We start from the raw sequence: 17,006 nt of genomic DNA, 5'->3' as shown, positions 1-17,006 counted from the left end.
ATCGATCTCTCTCTTCTCAACAACATGATAACATAATTACTCGTATCTTACTTGTCTAGGATAACTGCAGACTTGGTGCACAAACTTTATTTATTTAATTATTTATTTATGTACACAAAATTACATACAGGAGCATTTATTACAATAATTCTAGTACAAAGGTGCTACTTATTTCAAAAGAAATCTCTTCCAGTAGACCCATGAGAGGAAAGATGAATTTTAGAGCGGTATGGCGTGTGCATAAATAATGTTTAACATATTTAACTAAACATACATGCTAGTACTTTCATAATTAAACATGGAATAATTAAATAAATGACAGTAATAAACTACATAAACATACCAATATATATATATATATATATATATATATATATATAATATATATAAGTCTATTTGGAGAGATAATAGTCTTTAACTCGTCGTTTGAATGAAGAGAGAGTTTGGGAACTTTGTGAAGAGCTGGAGCCAATAATGGCAAAAAGCTCTAAAAGAGCAACTGATTTAAGCATAGAAACAAAGGTCAATCAAGTTCCATAAAGTACAATAGGAGGATTACTATTAAAAGTTGTTTCCTAATAAGTTATATTTTTCAGGTGTTAACATCATTGTATTTCTATGGACATGGAGACTATCAAAAACCTGTTGGTCGATCACATTTTGTCACTCAGCAGACAGTTTCTACTGTACTTGCAGAAGTTACAACAGCCCTTAATTACATCAGTTTCAGGAACAAATATATAAAATTCCCACAGACTTATGAAAGTCGTCAGTTAAAAAGATTAAGGCACACTTATATTTACTTAGCTAATTTTATTTATATTATATCAATAATTAAGTTTGATAACAATATGCCTTTTTTGCCTGCAGATTTTTCAATAAATTCGGTATCCCTGGTGTGATTGGATGTATAGATTGTACCCATGTTCGCATAGTAAGGCCTAATGAGCATGAAGATAGATATTTCTGTAGAAAGAAATTCCATTCTCTAAATGTTCAGTTGGTAAATAAACTTTTATTTAATAGTTTTATAGTATAATATATAACACATACAAACATGATCACATCTATGTCCCTTGCGGGGTATTCAGAGCCAACAGTCCCAAAAATACTGATAGGCCGAGATTAATGGTAGAATTGAGATAATGGTAGGTTGCTAGTCTGTCACCTTAAAAAAGAATCCCAAATTTATAAGCCTGTCCCTTATTATAGTTTCTGAGTCAGAAATTTAAACACCATGGGTTGAAAAGTGCAGAGGCCAGGCGATAATAGACTTCATGTTTATGAGTTGGCTAAAACTATTCTCCCATCAATGATTTTCTAATATACTTACAATTTTTTTTTCCATTGAGCCACTTTAGTAATTTGTAATTTTTCTTATTATTTTTTTTTCAGATTTGTGATGCGGATCAACAAATCCTAAGTGTTGATGCGAGTCATCCAGGGTCACTTCATGACTCATTTATATGGAGCCACCATCCTGTATGTTACCATTTAGAAAATTTAGGGTCTGAAGCAACATGGCTTTTAGGTAAGAAAACCTTTTATGGTGAACTTATTATAGCAAATAATATGAACAATATTGTTTGAAAGATATATTTTCAACACACTTTCAATTAAAACTAGACCAATTAAAAACTTGAAATAAAATTTTAAAAGTCAAAAATATTTGTATACAATTTTAAAATAAAAAAAGTATCATTTTTATATAAAATATGAATGTTCAAATAAAATAAAAAAATAACAGAGTAATATGTTTATTTCCAGGTAACTTGGGTGCTCACAATGAAGAACGATGATGACACCTATTTTGGATGCAGAACCAGACACACCGGAAGCATATTATACACAAAAGCATGTAAAGGCTAGGAATGTTATAGAAAGAACTATAGGTCTTCTCAAAGCACGTTTCCGGTGTCTCTTGTGCCACAGGGTGTTGCATTATCAACCACAGGTTGCTGGCTTCATTACAAATTCTTGTGTAATATTGCACAATATTTGTAATGAAAACAACTTGCCTGAAGTAAGGTTGACAGAAGAAGAGCAAGCAAGGGAAGTTGCACAACAACCACCAGTGGAAGCTCTTCATGAACCAGCTGGGCAACACAACATTGAGCTTCAACGTGGTATATCTACACGGCGGGATCTTGTGGCACGTCTCTGGGCTCTTTGCCGTACATGAAAATAAAAAAATAGAATTTTATTATTAAGCAGATTTTTATTCAATAATATTTCATTTTTAAAAGTTATAAGTAGCTATGCAGGTAGATTATGAACAAAAATCTTTTTCATTTAATATTCATCAAAGTAATATAGTTTTTTTTATTGTTATTAAATTCAATTAAATACCAATATTTTATTATGTAAAAGCATAAAAGTACATATTCAATAAGTAAAAGAATAGAACTGAAAGATGTAGTATCTGCCTAACCCTCCGGGAAAGAGGCGTGATTTTATGTTATGTTATGTAAAAGAATTTTACATGAATAATTTGTAAATTTAATATTGCTTAGTATTCATCTCTCTTTTTTCTTTTTTAAAAGTAGTTCTAGTTTTAATTTTGCTCATTCCAAAATGACATATTTTAAAATAAATTAATAATTATTATAAAAATTAAAACATTTTTTTATTTTAAATATATACAAAACATTCTGTAAATTTGCAGAAAAGTGAATATCTCAAATAAAATTTCAAGTTATTAATGGATTAGCTATACTAATACTATTAAGAGAAATGACATTTTGAAATGGTTTACTGGACCAATTTTGATGAATTTGGCACATTGAATAAATTAATTATTGCTCACCTTCTTCTAATTATAGCCACTAATTCACGGAAGAGACAAATAGCTTCTTGAAGTATTAAACTACTTGCAGCTTCAGTAGCAGCCCTCTGTCGTGCAGCTTCAACTATTTGCACCCTTGCTTCTACGGCTGTTAAATGAGCACGTCGGCGCCGTCGCCTAGGTTGTGGCGGGGCTTCAGCCTGTACCACACTAGGTACTTCGACGCCGACAGCCTCATCAGAGACAGCTGCTGCGTAGCTTTGTGAAGGATCTGATGATGCAGTAGTAATTTCTACAGCTGCAGGTAGAGAATCTGCCTCGATAGAACTAACAGTTTGAGATACCTGAAATTAACAATTGAAATATTCATTCATACAATCACATTCTTATACCTTAGGAGTAGACAGAGCTTACAGTCTCAAAAAGACTTAAAGCATTGAATTATTCATTTATATAATCACATTCTTTGACCTTAGGGAGTAGACAGAGCCAACACAGTCTCAAAAGGGCTATGCCATGCTCAGCTGTATGGCTTTATAATGTAATCAAATCAAATTGTTAAATATATTATACAAAATACAATCAGTATGGTCATCACTAGGCTACTATGATTTAGTCTATTCACTTATTTTTATGTACTAGGCGCCTATGACAACACATTTCTAGATCATGATGCCTTAGTCAATAAATATTAATGTTTTATCTTAGTCTAGTAAAAATGAAATTGAATACATACACTAGAAGGAAGTTCTAACCATTCTTCTGCAATGGATTCGACTTCAATACCTCGAATGCCAGAGGGGCTAGCTTCAGGTCTCATATCATCCTAAAAATAAATGGTTTCATTAATACATATATAACATAACATAAATTTTTTGTATTATTTTATAATTTGTAGGCTTTAATGTATTTAAGGGATCTTACCTGCAATGGGTTCACTTGCACCGCTGGTAGACCCATGCCATAATCCTCACCGAGGATACTTAAAAATTTTATATCTATTTCTGTTAGCTCTTCCCCACTTGGCGGGCCCCCTCCTGTCCTGCTGCTGCTCTCTCGAATTGTTCTATTTTTACGTTTTATTTTGCCCTTCAGGTCCACCCAGTACTAAAGCTAATGAGACTGCGTCTGGTTTGTTGTTGATTTGCACTAAAATTAAAAAAATACTTTGGTGAAGGCAGTTTGTTAAAAATATCCCATATTATGTATTTATGCCTTATTATAAGAAAACACGGTTAAACTCTTGAAACGGGCCACCACCGGAGAGGGGTGGGGAGGGGGCAGGGGGATGGGGGAGGGGTTAACACCCCCCCTCCCGTGACCCCCCCTTGCCGGAAGCCTATAGTTTTTTTTTACGAATTTTTAAAGTTTTCATATTTAAAGTGTGCTAAAGGTCATTAACCGCCAGATGGGCAAGGGGGGGGAAAGTCAGAAGGGATGAAAGGGGTGAAGGTGAGTTAAACCTAACCTAACCAATACGTACTGTCTATTATACTTTTTTACTCAGTTTGAACGCTCCGCTCGCTTCGCTCGCTCCGCTTTGGTGGTTTACACCAACCTAACCTAACCTAACCAAACTGAGTTTGATTTGTGACTAATTTGTTTCTTTTCATTGCGGGGGGCTGCCCCCTGCACCCCCTGCTGTCCGTTTACCGACAGCTACTTTCGAAGTCAGTAGATAAGATGACAGTAGCACATAACCAAAACGGCGTATTGCGTTCTGTTCATAGTTAGTGTCTTTTTTGTTTTTACTTTTAAGCAAAGTTTTTGACTATATTTTTAGTGCTAAAATATATTAATTAATGTGTTGTACATGTTTAATGGACAAACTAATTATTTAATACTAAATTAACACAGTTTACAATGACAAACCGAAAATATTGCGTTGTTTAGTGCAATTTTTAAGATTTTCAAAAATTCGTATAAAAAAAGGGGGGGGCTTCCGGCAAAAAAAAATACTTGGGGGGGGTCATACAAACCCTCCCCCCACCCTCCCCACCCCCTCCCCAACCTCTCTGGCGGTGGCCCGTTTTAAGAGTTGAGCCGAAAACACTTTCTACTTACGACATAATATAGTTTTCTTGTAAAATAAATAATAGCCTCAAAAGTTAAGAATATTAAAAATCACTGCGATCCGGCAAACTTCTAAAACTGTTGTGAGGTAAGGCGCGTCGACTTAAAAAGCCGTGACAAGTAAAAAAAGGGATATTTCAAGTGGTTGCAGAACGGCTCTACATATTAAAAACATTATTTATGACTTAGGGACGAATTTAAAGTTATCGAAAACTTTCAAGTATCACTCAAGTATTCTAGCAGGTACCTACCTACTTCAAATTTATGTGACAGGCCGATTCGTTCGGACGGTCGTTCGAAACCATTTTAAACTAATATTTATTGATAACAATAACGCTATTGAATTTATACAAATAAAAGTATTTTATAGCGTGCAACAGTGCATTGTAATTCAGCAAAATTTAGGGTAACTTCATATTTAATTAAATTTATAAGTATTTGTTATCTTTAATTATATTATTATTGTATTATTATGGTATTATTATTTTTATTAGAGGTTTGAACGTTTTTTTATTGACATCTCCACATTGAGCCATAGACAAAATAACCGTTCATCATTCAGCTTAAACAGTTCACCTTATAAGAAGTCATGGTACGAGTTTTGAGCAGGCCTGCTAATAAACTGCCTTAATATTTGAACGGTTCTATAAAACGTTGTGGTAAGCCTCCAGGATGTCAGTATGGATGTTTGTTACTCATTCACGCAAAAACTTCTTAACCGATTACCATGAAATTTGGTATGTAGCTGAAGACCCAAAATAACATAAAGGCTAATTTTTATCCCGGAGTTCCCGAGGGATTGATTTCACGCGTACGAAGTCGCGGGCGGCCTCCAGTATTTAAAGATATGGTAACACACGTAGTATTATGTTAATGTCAAGTCTAAGTGTCAATTTGACAGAGGTGTTTGTCAACAAAACAAAACACAACCGGCGTTCTGAACTCTTGGTCTAAATTAGTATCTGAATTTATATATTGTGAAACACTATTTTTATCTTTATCTTATTTACTTTGTAAGTATCATCGTTTTATTTTGTTGTCAATATAAATAATTGTAGTTACTCAGTATTTCATTGCTTGTGCAATATAGTGTAAGCGCGGAAGGTGTAAAATCACAAGAAATTTAAGCTTTTTGTGTGTTGCCAAGTGTTTTGCCAAGCAAGCAGATAACATATTACAAATATTTTTTCCACATTGGTTTACTTACCTTCAAGAATAATGGCTACGGGGGCGCTTCGTGGAGTTTTTTCGCCATTCGACTCTGGTGTTTATATTGCTAGTAACGCCGATTATGTAAAAATAAACGAAAATGCTTTGGACAAGTTAAGTGAGGAGGTATGTAGGTTTTATTCTTTTTATATTACTTTGAAGTTTCCAAATAAGCTACTTTTTATTTATCCGGTAATAAAAATATTTGCTTAATCTAGTTATCAAAACTAGGACCCTCTGTTTTTTAAACAAATTTGTTTGTGGGATTCCCTAGGCATCTATATGAATATAATTTACTACTAATAAACACTCATTTATTAACTTCATGTGCATGAATTTTACTAATTGTGGCTGTCCATTTTGGCCCATAAAGTAACTTCCTGAATCTATTTTCAAACCTTTGTGTTCTACTAAATCCATTATGTTATTATATTGCCTTAGTAAATGGAACAAAAACCATTAGTTAATGGGAATTTGTAATAGAGATATAGCCTTCAAGACCTCCAAGAGTTACCTAGTTTTCTCTCTGGGAATTCCCACTAGAATGACCCTTGGATAAATGTCTAATTAGTTGTCTATACCCATTCAACAGATACTGTCTTCTATCAATGATGGTAAATTAGAAATCCCAGACACAGGAGCCAACATAACATACCCAAGCAAGGATGATCCCAGTGCTATTGACTGGATTTTTGTAGCCGACGCTCTTAATTTCTGCTTCTGGTCATATACTGATGCTGAGAAGTGGACGGTCGATGGACATAGTGGATATTATGCACTGGAAGCAGCTCTGAGCAGAGCTTTGAAGGTATATTATTTATCATATTATTATAATATATCACAGCTTTATTCTTCTTATATTATAAATCTAACTAATAAGGGTGAGTGTATGTGAGTGACTATGTTAATATTAACAAAATAATTTAAATTACAGGAAGGCTACAAAATCACAAAACCAGAATATTATTCCACAATATCTGCAGACACTCTTCAAAAAATTATGAGAAGTGACAACAATACTGCGATACCATTATTTCAAGAAAGATTGAATGTTTTACATGAAGTCGGCAAAGTTTTGATAGATAAATATGATGGAACTTTCAAAACATGTTTGGAAAAAGCAAACAAATCTGCATTAAAATTACTTGAAATTGTTATTGAGAATTTCCTATGTTTCCGAGATGAAGGTGTATTTAAAGGCAAAAATGTGTCTTACTACAAACGGGCGCAGATTTTGATCGGTGACATATGGAATTTCTATGGGGGCCAAGGTTTGGGAGAATTCACGGATATTGACAAAGTAACAATCTTTGCTGATTATAGGTTACCTCAAGTGCTGATGTATTTTGGGGTGTTTACTTATAAGGACGAATTAATGGATAAATTGAAGAATGGTAAGTCTTTTAATAATTGTTTTTCATTAGAATTAAATTCGTTTAGTATTCATAGTTGCAAGGTAGGCTGATAACCTAACCAACATGTCTCGACATGTTATTCGCGATAAAACTAATTTGCATTAAACGAACTAAAATTATTGCACTGATAAGATTAAAAACTGGACTTGAAACTTTCAATATCTTAAGCCAAAATTCATCTTCATATGGTGCTAAATTTTTTTTTTTCTAGATAGGAATGCATGACTGGAAAATCCATTCCTAGTACATTAATTTGATAACTAATCGATCCTCTTAAGGTGAGGGAAAACATCGTGAGGAAACCTGCTCATTGTGCAACTGGATATGTAACCGTATGATCCAATACGGATTAGGTTACCCTCTAAAGGTTATGGTGGTCAGATGGGAGTCACTTCGTGTAAAAACCTGACTCACCCAATCCATGGTCAAGAGCTTGACCCGGGCTCCTCCAGAGTGGTGAGGATGCAACCAGGATTATAGCCAGGAAGAAGAAGATGGAATAGGCTATTTGACAAAGTTCTAAAAACTATCTTAGGGTATTTATTTGTTTATAAGGAGCCCTACAAAAATACTTTTCTGCCTTTATTACAGCTATTTTATTAAAAAATCGAAAAAGAAAATGAAATATTCAAATATGCCGCCAAAACGCGACTTTTAGCAATATGGCGGCCATGGCATGCAGTGACGTAAATTTCGTGTAAATATCATACAAAGCTTGTTGGTGTTTCGAAAAGTTTTGATTTTCTCTTGTTTTATTTAACTTGTGCCACGTCATATGTGTGAAAATATTAAAATGAGTTCCTATAAATGTTGTGCCGTGCCTCAATGCACTAATACAACGATAAAATCTCCTACGAAACTGTTTTTTTCTATGCCGATGGATTTGAATATTCGCAAGAAGTGGTTTCAGATCATGATCTAAGATCAGTGGTTACCAAGATATACTTACATTGATGTTTTCACATTCCTCAGTTCGGCAGCATAGAAATCTGGATTGTCTTTATCTAAGAAGACAATCCAGATTTCCAACCATTATTGCGTCCACTTTTGGTAGGTTTCGACTGTCAGCTTTCGCGGAATTGGTTTCCATTATTAAATACCTATGTTATCTGAGTAATCCTGAGCGATCAAACTTTTATAAAATCTTGAAAAATAGTAGCGAACACTAAGGAACGGTACGATCGACAGTCTGTTTATGGATAATTGACGTCATAATAGAAATAGCCAATCACGTTCGTTTTTAGTCACGTGACAGCTGCATATAAAAACCTAATTTTCTGAGACGGATTTTGTTTAAATAATGCAATATTTTTATCTCGCGTTATTACAAATCGCTCCACAAAAATAATATTAAGACTGATGACATAAAAGAAATGTATATTTTTAATACAGTCAAATAGCCTATTGTAATATTTTGGGCGCTAAGTTATATTTTACGATTAACTTTCCTATACATTGATTTCCAAATTACGATTATCGATATTTTTTTTACTTTCCCAGACGTCCTCCTCCCACACGGATCACAAGAGGAACAGGAGATTCGAGGATGTACAATTTACGCTGTAGAACTCCTCAAGAAGAGAATAGAAGAGAAGATACTATCCAACAAGATAAATGTAGAGATACCAAACTCTTGTCTCATAGACTATTATCTATGGTGTTATAGAAGGAAGCATGCGGAAGAATTAAAAAGCATACCATTTCATAAAACGTTATCTATTTATTATTGAGTTATAAGAGTTATGTACAACGCCATCTAGGTTGCGTGCAATAGTTTTTTTTTATATTTAATAATCTTTTTATATGTGAGCCTGTTTAATATGTATATCAATTTTGTATTTTTTTTTTTCCAATTAATTATGATTATGTAGTGAATATTATTATTGTACTGTTAAGAAAGAGACTTACCAGTGAAACGTATCTAATGCATATTTGTTGATATATTTTCATGATAAGGTGCTTACAAATGAAACCAATATTTTTGTATCCTTTTTATTGTTAAGATAATGTTTATTGACAATACATTATACCTTAAGATTTCGTAGCTATTTTTATTATATCACATAATTTTACAATCATCTAAGGGAGGGAATCTTCTATTGCACATCTTAAAACCAATTTTTACACCTAATTAATATATTATGGACACAACCAGTAAAAATATACCCAGTATGTTATTTACAACTTTGGCATTTACTAAAATAAATTAGTACAGAGTTACTTATCAGCCATAAGAGTAATTTAGTCTTTAATCAAGTTTTTTGATATAGTAGTAAATTCACTATAATTAAAAAACCGAGAGTGAGTTATTTTTTTTTAAATAATAAGTTCTGTCTCTTGCGCATAGAAAGCAAACCTATTTAGATCTAAAAAATTCAATTATAGCAAAAACTTTAGACAGTGAATACAATCGATTGGTGTACCTACTGATAAGATGTTGTTATAGGTATTAAGCTTTTTTCCGTTCATTCCCTTTATTTCATTTGATTTAAATAGTGATAAGTAACTCTATACAAAATGAAGATGACACGATGGCACTAAATATTTACAACGTATCCTAATTAAATAATTATATATACATCGTCCACAAAATGAGCTAGATATAAACTAGATATATAGACACATTTAATGTGTCTTAACTATATATATGTTTACCAAGTAAACATATATTAGTTTGGTTACTAACAATTATACATACATAGTATATATTTGAATTGAACGCATTACATGGGATTACCTTACAACGCCTCATTTCTGAGTAAAGAACTATATCACCATATAATTTAAAAGGTAGGCGTTAAATATTATTGCAAAATGATTTTTCCTTTAAAATTTCCTATTAGTTTTGAAGGACAGAGTAACATAAATATCAATATAAGATATTTTCTATTAAAATTTCTGTTGCCAGAGTATTGTTACATGGATTAGTATCGTAAGATCAAATATTTTTTCATATACGCTAGTTTTTTAATTAAAATTTGAAGTTGTGGCTCGATTCAGTTCTATACTTTTATACCAATTATCTCAAATTACACGAATTAATTTCCACTTATCTTACACTCGCGAAAAAACTAGATAATTGGAAAAATACAAAATTTAACCGACACCAAACTTCGATGAAACCTTCGGATACAACTATTTCGTGCTAAACTTAGATTTGAGGCTTTCGAAGAACGCTAATTTAGTTTTTATCGTCCCCGGTTCGGGTAAAGGACTTCCCGGTCTACTGGACTCCTTGATAACCTCTTCTCCTTCGGGAATCTCTTTGGAGCCTCCAGGAACGGTAAGGGGAGTCGCCATAGACAATTTGAGCTCTTCCCTAAACTCTTTGGAGATACTCCTGGCTGTTAGACTGTGCATGTACACTTTGTTTGAAGGTTTGTCTGAGTTGAGGAGATTGTCTTTGCTTTTTCGCCGTTTGAAGACTGGTTGCGGCTGGAAACAGAAAGAGATTTATTTTAAAATAGGATTCAAAGTATCGCTTGTTGATTGTTGACATAAATATCTACTACCGCTTCTAAATCGCAGGTGTAGAAGAAGCGGCGGAACAAACTACACGGCATTATTGTCAGCTGGAAAATGTTATGACTGGTATGAACGCTGGCTATGAAATATTATCTTCTTTTATTCAGAGTTCTAGAATCATAATACAATCCCATTTAATTCTGATGGAAGTAGTAAAAATAAACCTCATGTTAAGACCAAAGTCAACCAAAATAGCTGTAACAATGTCAATATTGCATTTTCTTATAAACGAAGGCCGCCACACCACGCCAAATAATTACTTATCAACAAGCGATAAATACCCAGTAATAGAATAGTGGTTATATCGAATGAATTTCCGAAAAGTACCATTGACAATATTTGTATAAATATACTATCCCTTTCTACATATTTAATGACTAATTATATTAATTTACTGTCAACCTGTCGTTATTTGAATCCATCATGAAACCATATAGCTGAACGTAGCTTTTCATTCTTTTCGAGACTTTTGTCTCTGTCTACCCCGTAAGGTATAAAGACATGACTATACGTATGCATATATTAATATACTTATTCTTTAGCAGGGATTGTTTAATAGATTTTATCGAAAGTATTTCCGAAAAATATGCTTGATATGTAATACTTGTGTTAATAATTTTACCGTTCCTATCTTATTTGTTCTATATGAATCATGTTTTACTCACCTTGATCGGTTCGTGTAAATTGTCCATGCTAACAAATTTCTTCGCCAATTCCTTTACTTTCGGTAATTGAGCCAGTATTTCCTCCACTTCACTTATTCTCTCTAATTCTTTATTCCTTTCTTCAATAGATATATCATTTTCTAGAGATTTGTCAATAACTGTCACTGAGTCATCATTCACGTCTTCACTTCCACTAAACTCCGCGGGTTCTCCTGAATTTTTATCTACAATATCGATGTTGTCATTTCTGTCAGTTACCTCGTATCTTGATAACTTATCTTCCGGCGGGCACTTCACTATCTCACCTGTTTGCACGTTATATATCTTAATTGAATCTTCTAAACTGCTTGTGCTTATGTAAGAATTGTCAACACTGACATTTGTTGGTGATTTTAGTGGTTCATCGTTTGTTTTTGGAGCGTCTACTGCAGCAACCCTCGCGTCTTGTAGTATTTCCTCAAATCGTTGTTCAGTTTCATCATCAACATATATGGGTTTAGCAGAAAATAGTGTTTGTTCATTAGTGTAGTCATCATATTCTATTAATATCTCAGTTTTAGTACTACTAGCTGTTATAGTTATGGATTCCTTAGGTTGATCTTTAGCAAACGTCGTGTATTGTTGGTTTGCAGCGATTGTGTTAAATTGCTTTATAAGTAATCCCTGAAAATCCAATTTATATTTAATATGGTGCAAAATTTGGTTAATTTCAAACATTAAAATGATGTGAATGATTTTTCTTTAAGCCCCAATTCATTATGAATTACGTACAAATTATTTCGGCGTGCGTAGAAAAAACGTAACTTCGTGCAATTTAGAAACAATGTATCTAGTCTATATCTATAAATGTTGAAAGAAAATATACATAACGGTTAATTAATAAATGTTAATTGTTATGAGAGTGAAGGTTTAGGGAAGTTGGAAGTATTAGATCTTAAACCTGGTTAGTTTAGTGGCAAGCCAACCAATGCGATTAGTCATAGTTTTTCCAAAATCATACAACACTCACCACTAACGTCTTGGTGGATTACTGTAATAGTACTGAAAATATTTATTAGAAAAGACACAAATCTATAGTGCGATACTAAGAGATACCCTCGTATTTATAAGTGCAGAGTGTTGTTAGTCTGCGTCATAAAATATATTCAATTATTAAACATGCCAACTTAAACACACAACAGGCAATTTTTGTGTGTCAAAACGAAGATATTTGAAGCTTTTGTGGACGATTTAGTAATGATTGCGGTTTCTTTCACCACGCAAGAGATTATTTTATCGAAGGTGGTTTAGATTCGTTAACTTATGACCAATCTGGGTATCATGTAGGTATTGTACATAGTTAAACGAGATTCGTATATTAATGACATAAGAGTTAAGATTTCGGTAGGACTTATTAAATTGTCAGTATGAGTGCTTAGATTGAAGGTGAATTAGATATTTTTAAGAAACTATAGTGTTTCACCAGAGGTCGTTACGGAAACCTTTGCTTAACCTTAAGCTTCCGCCGAATGTATAATTGAGACTCGAATGTCTCTTAGCGCGGACGCACAGGTCTTCGCTTCTGAGAGTGTTGCTTCGCCTAACATCGTTATACGTCTCAAAAAGGTCTTCAGTTATTTCTGGTTTATTCGGTATTTTAAGCCTAACTATATCCTCGTTTTCCACGTAACCATCACCTTCATCGCACACAGTTCTACTTTGTTCTCTTACGTTGGCATATCGATGGTCATTTCGTTTGTCTGTCGTGAAATTTTCGTTACTATTATCGTTATGTTTATCAGAGTTCTCAAAAATTGGGTTTATGGCGAAGTTGGGGCTCGCATTTCGTGGGCTGAGAACGGCACGGACGATGTTTTGATGGAGGGCGGAGGCTTCTAGGTCGCTCAACGAGCTGCTGGCACTTACAGGGGACAAATCTGTTTCGAAATTATCTAAACTGGTTGACTTGTTCATAGACGACAATGAACTTGTGTCGCTGAAACTATTCTTTTTGCGACCTCCTGCTGAAGCTTTGGCCTCTTTTATGTAGTAATCTCTATCGTATCTGAAATCATTGTATTTTTTTATAACAATTATATGTACGATCGCGTTCATATCTGCAGTCATAGTTTTAAAATTCTTACGGGTTAAAATAGCGTGCACTGTGGTTCAACTAGATACACACACACATGCATATTTAAAAAGAATAAATATTCCATCAAATGAATACGGTCTTTAATACTAATGATTACTAAGTAAAACAGTTTATTATTCTATGACATATAACATAACAAAACAGAAAGAGACGGTAATCAACGATAGCCGAACTAGGCCCGATAATTGTCGATCGAGATATCGTCGTCTCTCATTATTTGCATAAGATTTGCCTATAGAGGGAAGCCTGCGACTGCCAGACTTATGTCATTTCAATAAGGTTGAAAGTTTGTCTGCACACGACCCCAACATAGGTAGTGGTTCCTTTAAAAGTTATTGGGTAGCAATTTTATTACTTCGTGTGAGCAAGTGAGATCTAAGATATTATTAGAAAATCTTTCTTGCTCACACTCGCTTGTTCTAGTTACTAGCGTTACTTGGATTCCGAAGTTAATCGAGTATTTATTTGTCTATTAAAAAAAAATTGATTTTTAATGTTTCAAGGTGCCATTTGAACTAAGTAACTGACTGACTAACTAACTAACTGATATCTAAGAATTATAATACCCGTGTCTTCAAACACGGAAATCACCAAGAAATATTAAACAAGAGGGAGCAAAATAAAACATTCAATAATTAAATTAGTAAATTTTATTGAAACAGTTTACCTATAGTTTTGTTTACATATTGATGATTATATAAAGCTATACATACAGCATATTACACTAATTGTATCATCTACTTATCTCCTGTTATTAAGGTTACAGCTTAATTATTCGTTTTCATAAAGAAAAGATATTGAAGCTGTCCTTAAATACTATCTAAGTAATTAGTAGTTTTAATATAAACTGGCAGAACCTTTCACGCACTATATAGACTCGATACACAGGGCAGTTGTCTTGCACAAATGATATTGTTGGCATATCATCAATCGAATAAATACACCACACAGTTGGCAACATGGTTTCTTCCAGCACTTGCACATAATGAGCAGCTGTAGCGCGTCCTGCTATCCACACCTGTTCCCCAGGTCCAGCAGCACTCATCCAGCCCCACTTATTTACAGATATGCGTCCAGACTCCATATTTGGCACAATATTTATTTCTTCATACCAAGTTGCATTTCTTCGCCATAAATGAAGCCTACCGTGTTGCGATGACGTAAACGAACTTTTCGTCCGCAAATATCGCTTTTTTCCAGTCAAAATCCAAATACTGCCGAGAAAATTCTAAACGTTTTTGCTTATTTATTTCGGATAAATACGGTTTTCTTGCTGGCTGTCTGTGGTGTAGTCCCTCGCGGTGCAAACTCGACGAACAGTAACCACTGATGTGTCGAACTGTTCCGCAAATGTTCAGGTCGGTATGACGCCATTATTTTCGTACTGTTCCACCATGGATCTCCGCTGTGTGGCGTGTCGCTGTGTTGATAAGCGGACGACGGCCGCTGCGCGGCGACTTTTTACACTACCCTCTTCTTGATGGCGGTTACCCAACGCTCCACCGCTTGTTGTTTATTGTGTTATTTGTGTGAATGTGTGAGTGATAGCGGTGACTGCAAGCTATAAAGTTTTGCGAACTATGACTGCAATTATGAACGCGACCGTACATATAGCTAGGAAGTAGGTAATGACTTTTAAGTAAAATTACTAAATATTAGATAGGTAAAATTATTTGCTTACCGTTTATATTGAGGTATTTCTTCAGCTAGTACATCTTTTAATATTTTAGGTGATGGACTTTTAGATCTTGTACCATTTATACTGTTAATGCTACCATTGACGTTTAAAGCGTGTCCATTCTGTTTAACTTCTTTCACGGGAACATCTTGCTCTACTGGCGTTTTTAAATCCGTATCCTTGGATTCTTCCGTGTCATCATGTAAATCTTTAGTTTTCGTCGATAACATATCAAATAAGGAAGATGTACTTTTTGCCATCAATCTTTTTTGTATAGCTTCAGGTGAATATGGATTATTAGGCATTTCAACATAGTTGAGCCATTTTTTACGCTCTCTATATGCGATCGAACCTGAAACATTGATTGTGTAATTAATTTGCATTAAATGGAAGCTTAAATTTGTTTTATACTCGAGAGATCGAAATACATTTTTTTTTTCATTTTAAATTACCTGGTATAAGATCTTCTTCTTTGTCAGTGTCTCTAGTTGGAATTCTGTAAACATTACAATAGAGAAATGGAAATTAGTAAATACTACAATAAAGAAATGGATTTTAAGAATACATTTCGAAAAATGTATAATTATTTTTATATTGTTATTATCTACAACTTACTCCTGCGGTTCCTCATGGAAATGTTGGCGTCTAAGACTATCCGCATATCTTTGGACTGGTCTTGTCACAGTTTCTTCATATTCGCCTTCCCTTTCATGACGACTTGTTATTGTATTCGTTGATCCTGTTACATAAAATGTTATTGTAATACTTACCTATTAAATGTTTTTCTGCAATGTTCATGATTTATAAAAAACGTGACAAAACATTTCGATTTCAGGAACTATTAACATACCTTTGATGTTTGAGAGACTGTCCACAACATCTTGACCAATTTCATTGTTGTTGATGCTGTTCATTTCTTCTAAATTTCCATATTCCCTATTTCCATTCAACATCGTCCTATGTATTTCTTCTTTCAAATTGAATTCTGCTTTTAGTAATGGTCCGCTGTCTATATCCAGTATCATGATAGAGTCACTCCCATTTTCTGTTGTTATATTTTCTTTTATATCGCTGTTGTTAATTTTGTTGTCGTTTAAATCAATGTTAACTGCATCTAGCACATGTTTATCTTTGTATTCAAAATCGTCACTTTTTTCGAAATCATTATTGCCGTCTATAATTGTGAGACTATCTGGTTCAAAGTCTTCATCAATTTTCGTTTTTCCTCCTATCACGTGTTTAGAATCTAGAACTCTTTTGATGTCGCTTTTGTATTCTGAGTCTTCTTCAGCGTCACTGGCATTGTCTGATAGATCTGTTGTGTCATCAGCGTCCCTATCGCCAATGAGGACTCTGTATTCAGTGTTGCTATTCGGAACTAACATTGGCACTGGGACAGATTGAATCGTTTTAATCTTTTTCTTTTGGAAAAGCCAATTCTCCTCCCAGCTGCCGTCGACTGCTTGTATATCGCTGCCAGATACTTCGTCGAAGTCGCGGTCTTCATTGTCTGTAAGAATAT

The 17,006-nt window shown here is 33.9% G+C and overlaps 4 protein-coding genes across 7 annotated transcripts in view; 2 read left to right on the top strand and 2 right to left on the bottom strand.

The window, feature by feature from the left end:
• The first annotated feature begins 370 nt into the window (after nucleotides 1-370).
• Nucleotides 371-1,799, top strand: LOC132902626 (putative nuclease HARBI1). Its single transcript, XM_060948544.1, has 5 exons — nucleotides 371-522; nucleotides 597-787; nucleotides 871-1,003; nucleotides 1,396-1,531; nucleotides 1,768-1,799. Exons 1-5 carry the CDS (start codon nucleotides 475-477, stop codon nucleotides 1,797-1,799), a joined length of 540 nt encoding a protein of 179 aa, XP_060804527.1. The 5' UTR covers nucleotides 371-474.
• A 1,003-nt stretch (nucleotides 1,800-2,802) lies between these two features.
• LOC132902625 (uncharacterized) lies at nucleotides 2,803-3,745 on the bottom strand. Its single transcript, XM_060948537.1, has 3 exons — nucleotides 3,710-3,745; nucleotides 3,522-3,611; nucleotides 2,803-3,129 (listed from the first exon to the last, which is right to left on the bottom strand). Exons 1-3 carry the CDS (start codon nucleotides 3,743-3,745, stop codon nucleotides 2,803-2,805), a joined length of 453 nt encoding a protein of 150 aa, XP_060804520.1.
• Nucleotides 3,746-5,759: 2,014 nt separating this feature from the next.
• Nucleotides 5,760-10,535, top strand: LOC106136086 (queuosine 5'-phosphate N-glycosylase/hydrolase). 2 transcript variants are annotated; one of them, XM_013336527.2, is made up of 5 exons: nucleotides 5,760-5,871; nucleotides 6,073-6,193; nucleotides 6,660-6,875; nucleotides 7,002-7,461; nucleotides 8,983-10,535. In XM_013336527.2, the coding sequence occupies exons 2-5, from the start codon at nucleotides 6,077-6,079 to the stop codon at nucleotides 9,210-9,212; spliced, it is 1,023 nt and encodes a 340-aa protein (XP_013191981.2). In that variant the 5' UTR covers nucleotides 5,760-5,871; nucleotides 6,073-6,076; the 3' UTR covers nucleotides 9,213-10,535. The 2 variants fall into 2 exon arrangements, with proteins under 2 accessions (XP_013191981.2, XP_013191980.2); XM_013336526.2 differs by lacking the exon at nucleotides 5,760-5,871 and having other exon boundaries at nucleotides 5,936-6,193.
• The window catches only part of LOC106136081 (uncharacterized), a 38,024-nt gene continuing 30,476 nt past the window's right edge, over nucleotides 9,459-17,006 (bottom strand). For all 3 annotated transcript variants that reach the window (XM_060951456.1, XM_060951466.1, XM_060951461.1), the window contains 7 exons: nucleotides 16,335-16,994; nucleotides 16,100-16,223; nucleotides 15,937-15,980; nucleotides 15,488-15,836; nucleotides 13,578-13,716; nucleotides 11,673-12,335; nucleotides 9,459-10,917 (listed from right to left, as the gene is read on the bottom strand). In XM_060951456.1, coding sequence (XP_060807439.1) covers nucleotides 10,618-10,917; nucleotides 11,673-12,335; nucleotides 13,578-13,716; nucleotides 15,488-15,836; nucleotides 15,937-15,980; nucleotides 16,100-16,223; nucleotides 16,335-16,994 — 2,279 coding nt within the window. In that variant the 3' untranslated portion in view covers nucleotides 9,459-10,617. The remainder of the gene's footprint in view (nucleotides 10,918-11,672; nucleotides 12,336-13,577; nucleotides 13,717-15,487; nucleotides 15,837-15,936; nucleotides 15,981-16,099; nucleotides 16,224-16,334; nucleotides 16,995-17,006) is intronic.

Source organism: Amyelois transitella, chromosome 3 (genome assembly GCF_032362555.1).
Source record: "Amyelois transitella isolate CPQ chromosome 3, ilAmyTran1.1, whole genome shotgun sequence".
Taxonomy (NCBI): Eukaryota; Metazoa; Arthropoda; class Insecta; order Lepidoptera; family Pyralidae; genus Amyelois; species Amyelois transitella.
This window is presented reverse-complemented; position numbering and strand designations above follow the sequence as displayed.

Bases quoted from the DNA above. Each gene is read 5' to 3' on its own strand.
- LOC106136086 (XM_013336527.2), top strand. From the start codon at position 6,077: ATGGCTACGGGGGCGCTTCGTGGAGTTTTTTCGCCATTCGACTCTGGT. The intron at 6,876-7,001 runs GTATATTATTTA...TTTAAATTACAG, and splicing joins CTCTGAGCAGAGCTTTGAAG to GAAGGCTACAAAATCACAAA. The intron at 7,462-8,982 runs GTAAGTCTTTTA...TTACTTTCCCAG, and splicing joins AATGGATAAATTGAAGAATG to ACGTCCTCCTCCCACACGGA.
- LOC132902626 (XM_060948544.1), top strand. From the start codon at position 475: ATGGCAAAAAGCTCTAAAAGAGCAACTGATTTAAGCATAGAAACAAAG. The intron at 523-596 runs GTCAATCAAGTT...TATATTTTTCAG, and splicing joins ATTTAAGCATAGAAACAAAG to GTGTTAACATCATTGTATTT. The intron at 1,004-1,395 runs GTAAATAAACTT...TTTTTTTTTCAG, and splicing joins ATTCTCTAAATGTTCAGTTG to ATTTGTGATGCGGATCAACA.
- LOC132902625 (XM_060948537.1), bottom strand. From the start codon at position 3,745: ATGGGTCTACCAGCGGTGCAAGTGAACCCATTGCAG. The intron at 3,612-3,709 runs GTAAGATCCCTT...ATTTATTTTTAG, and splicing joins TGCAAGTGAACCCATTGCAG to GATGATATGAGACCTGAAGC. The intron at 3,130-3,521 runs GTATGTATTCAA...TGTTAATTTCAG, and splicing joins GGTTAGAACTTCCTTCTAGT to GTATCTCAAACTGTTAGTTC.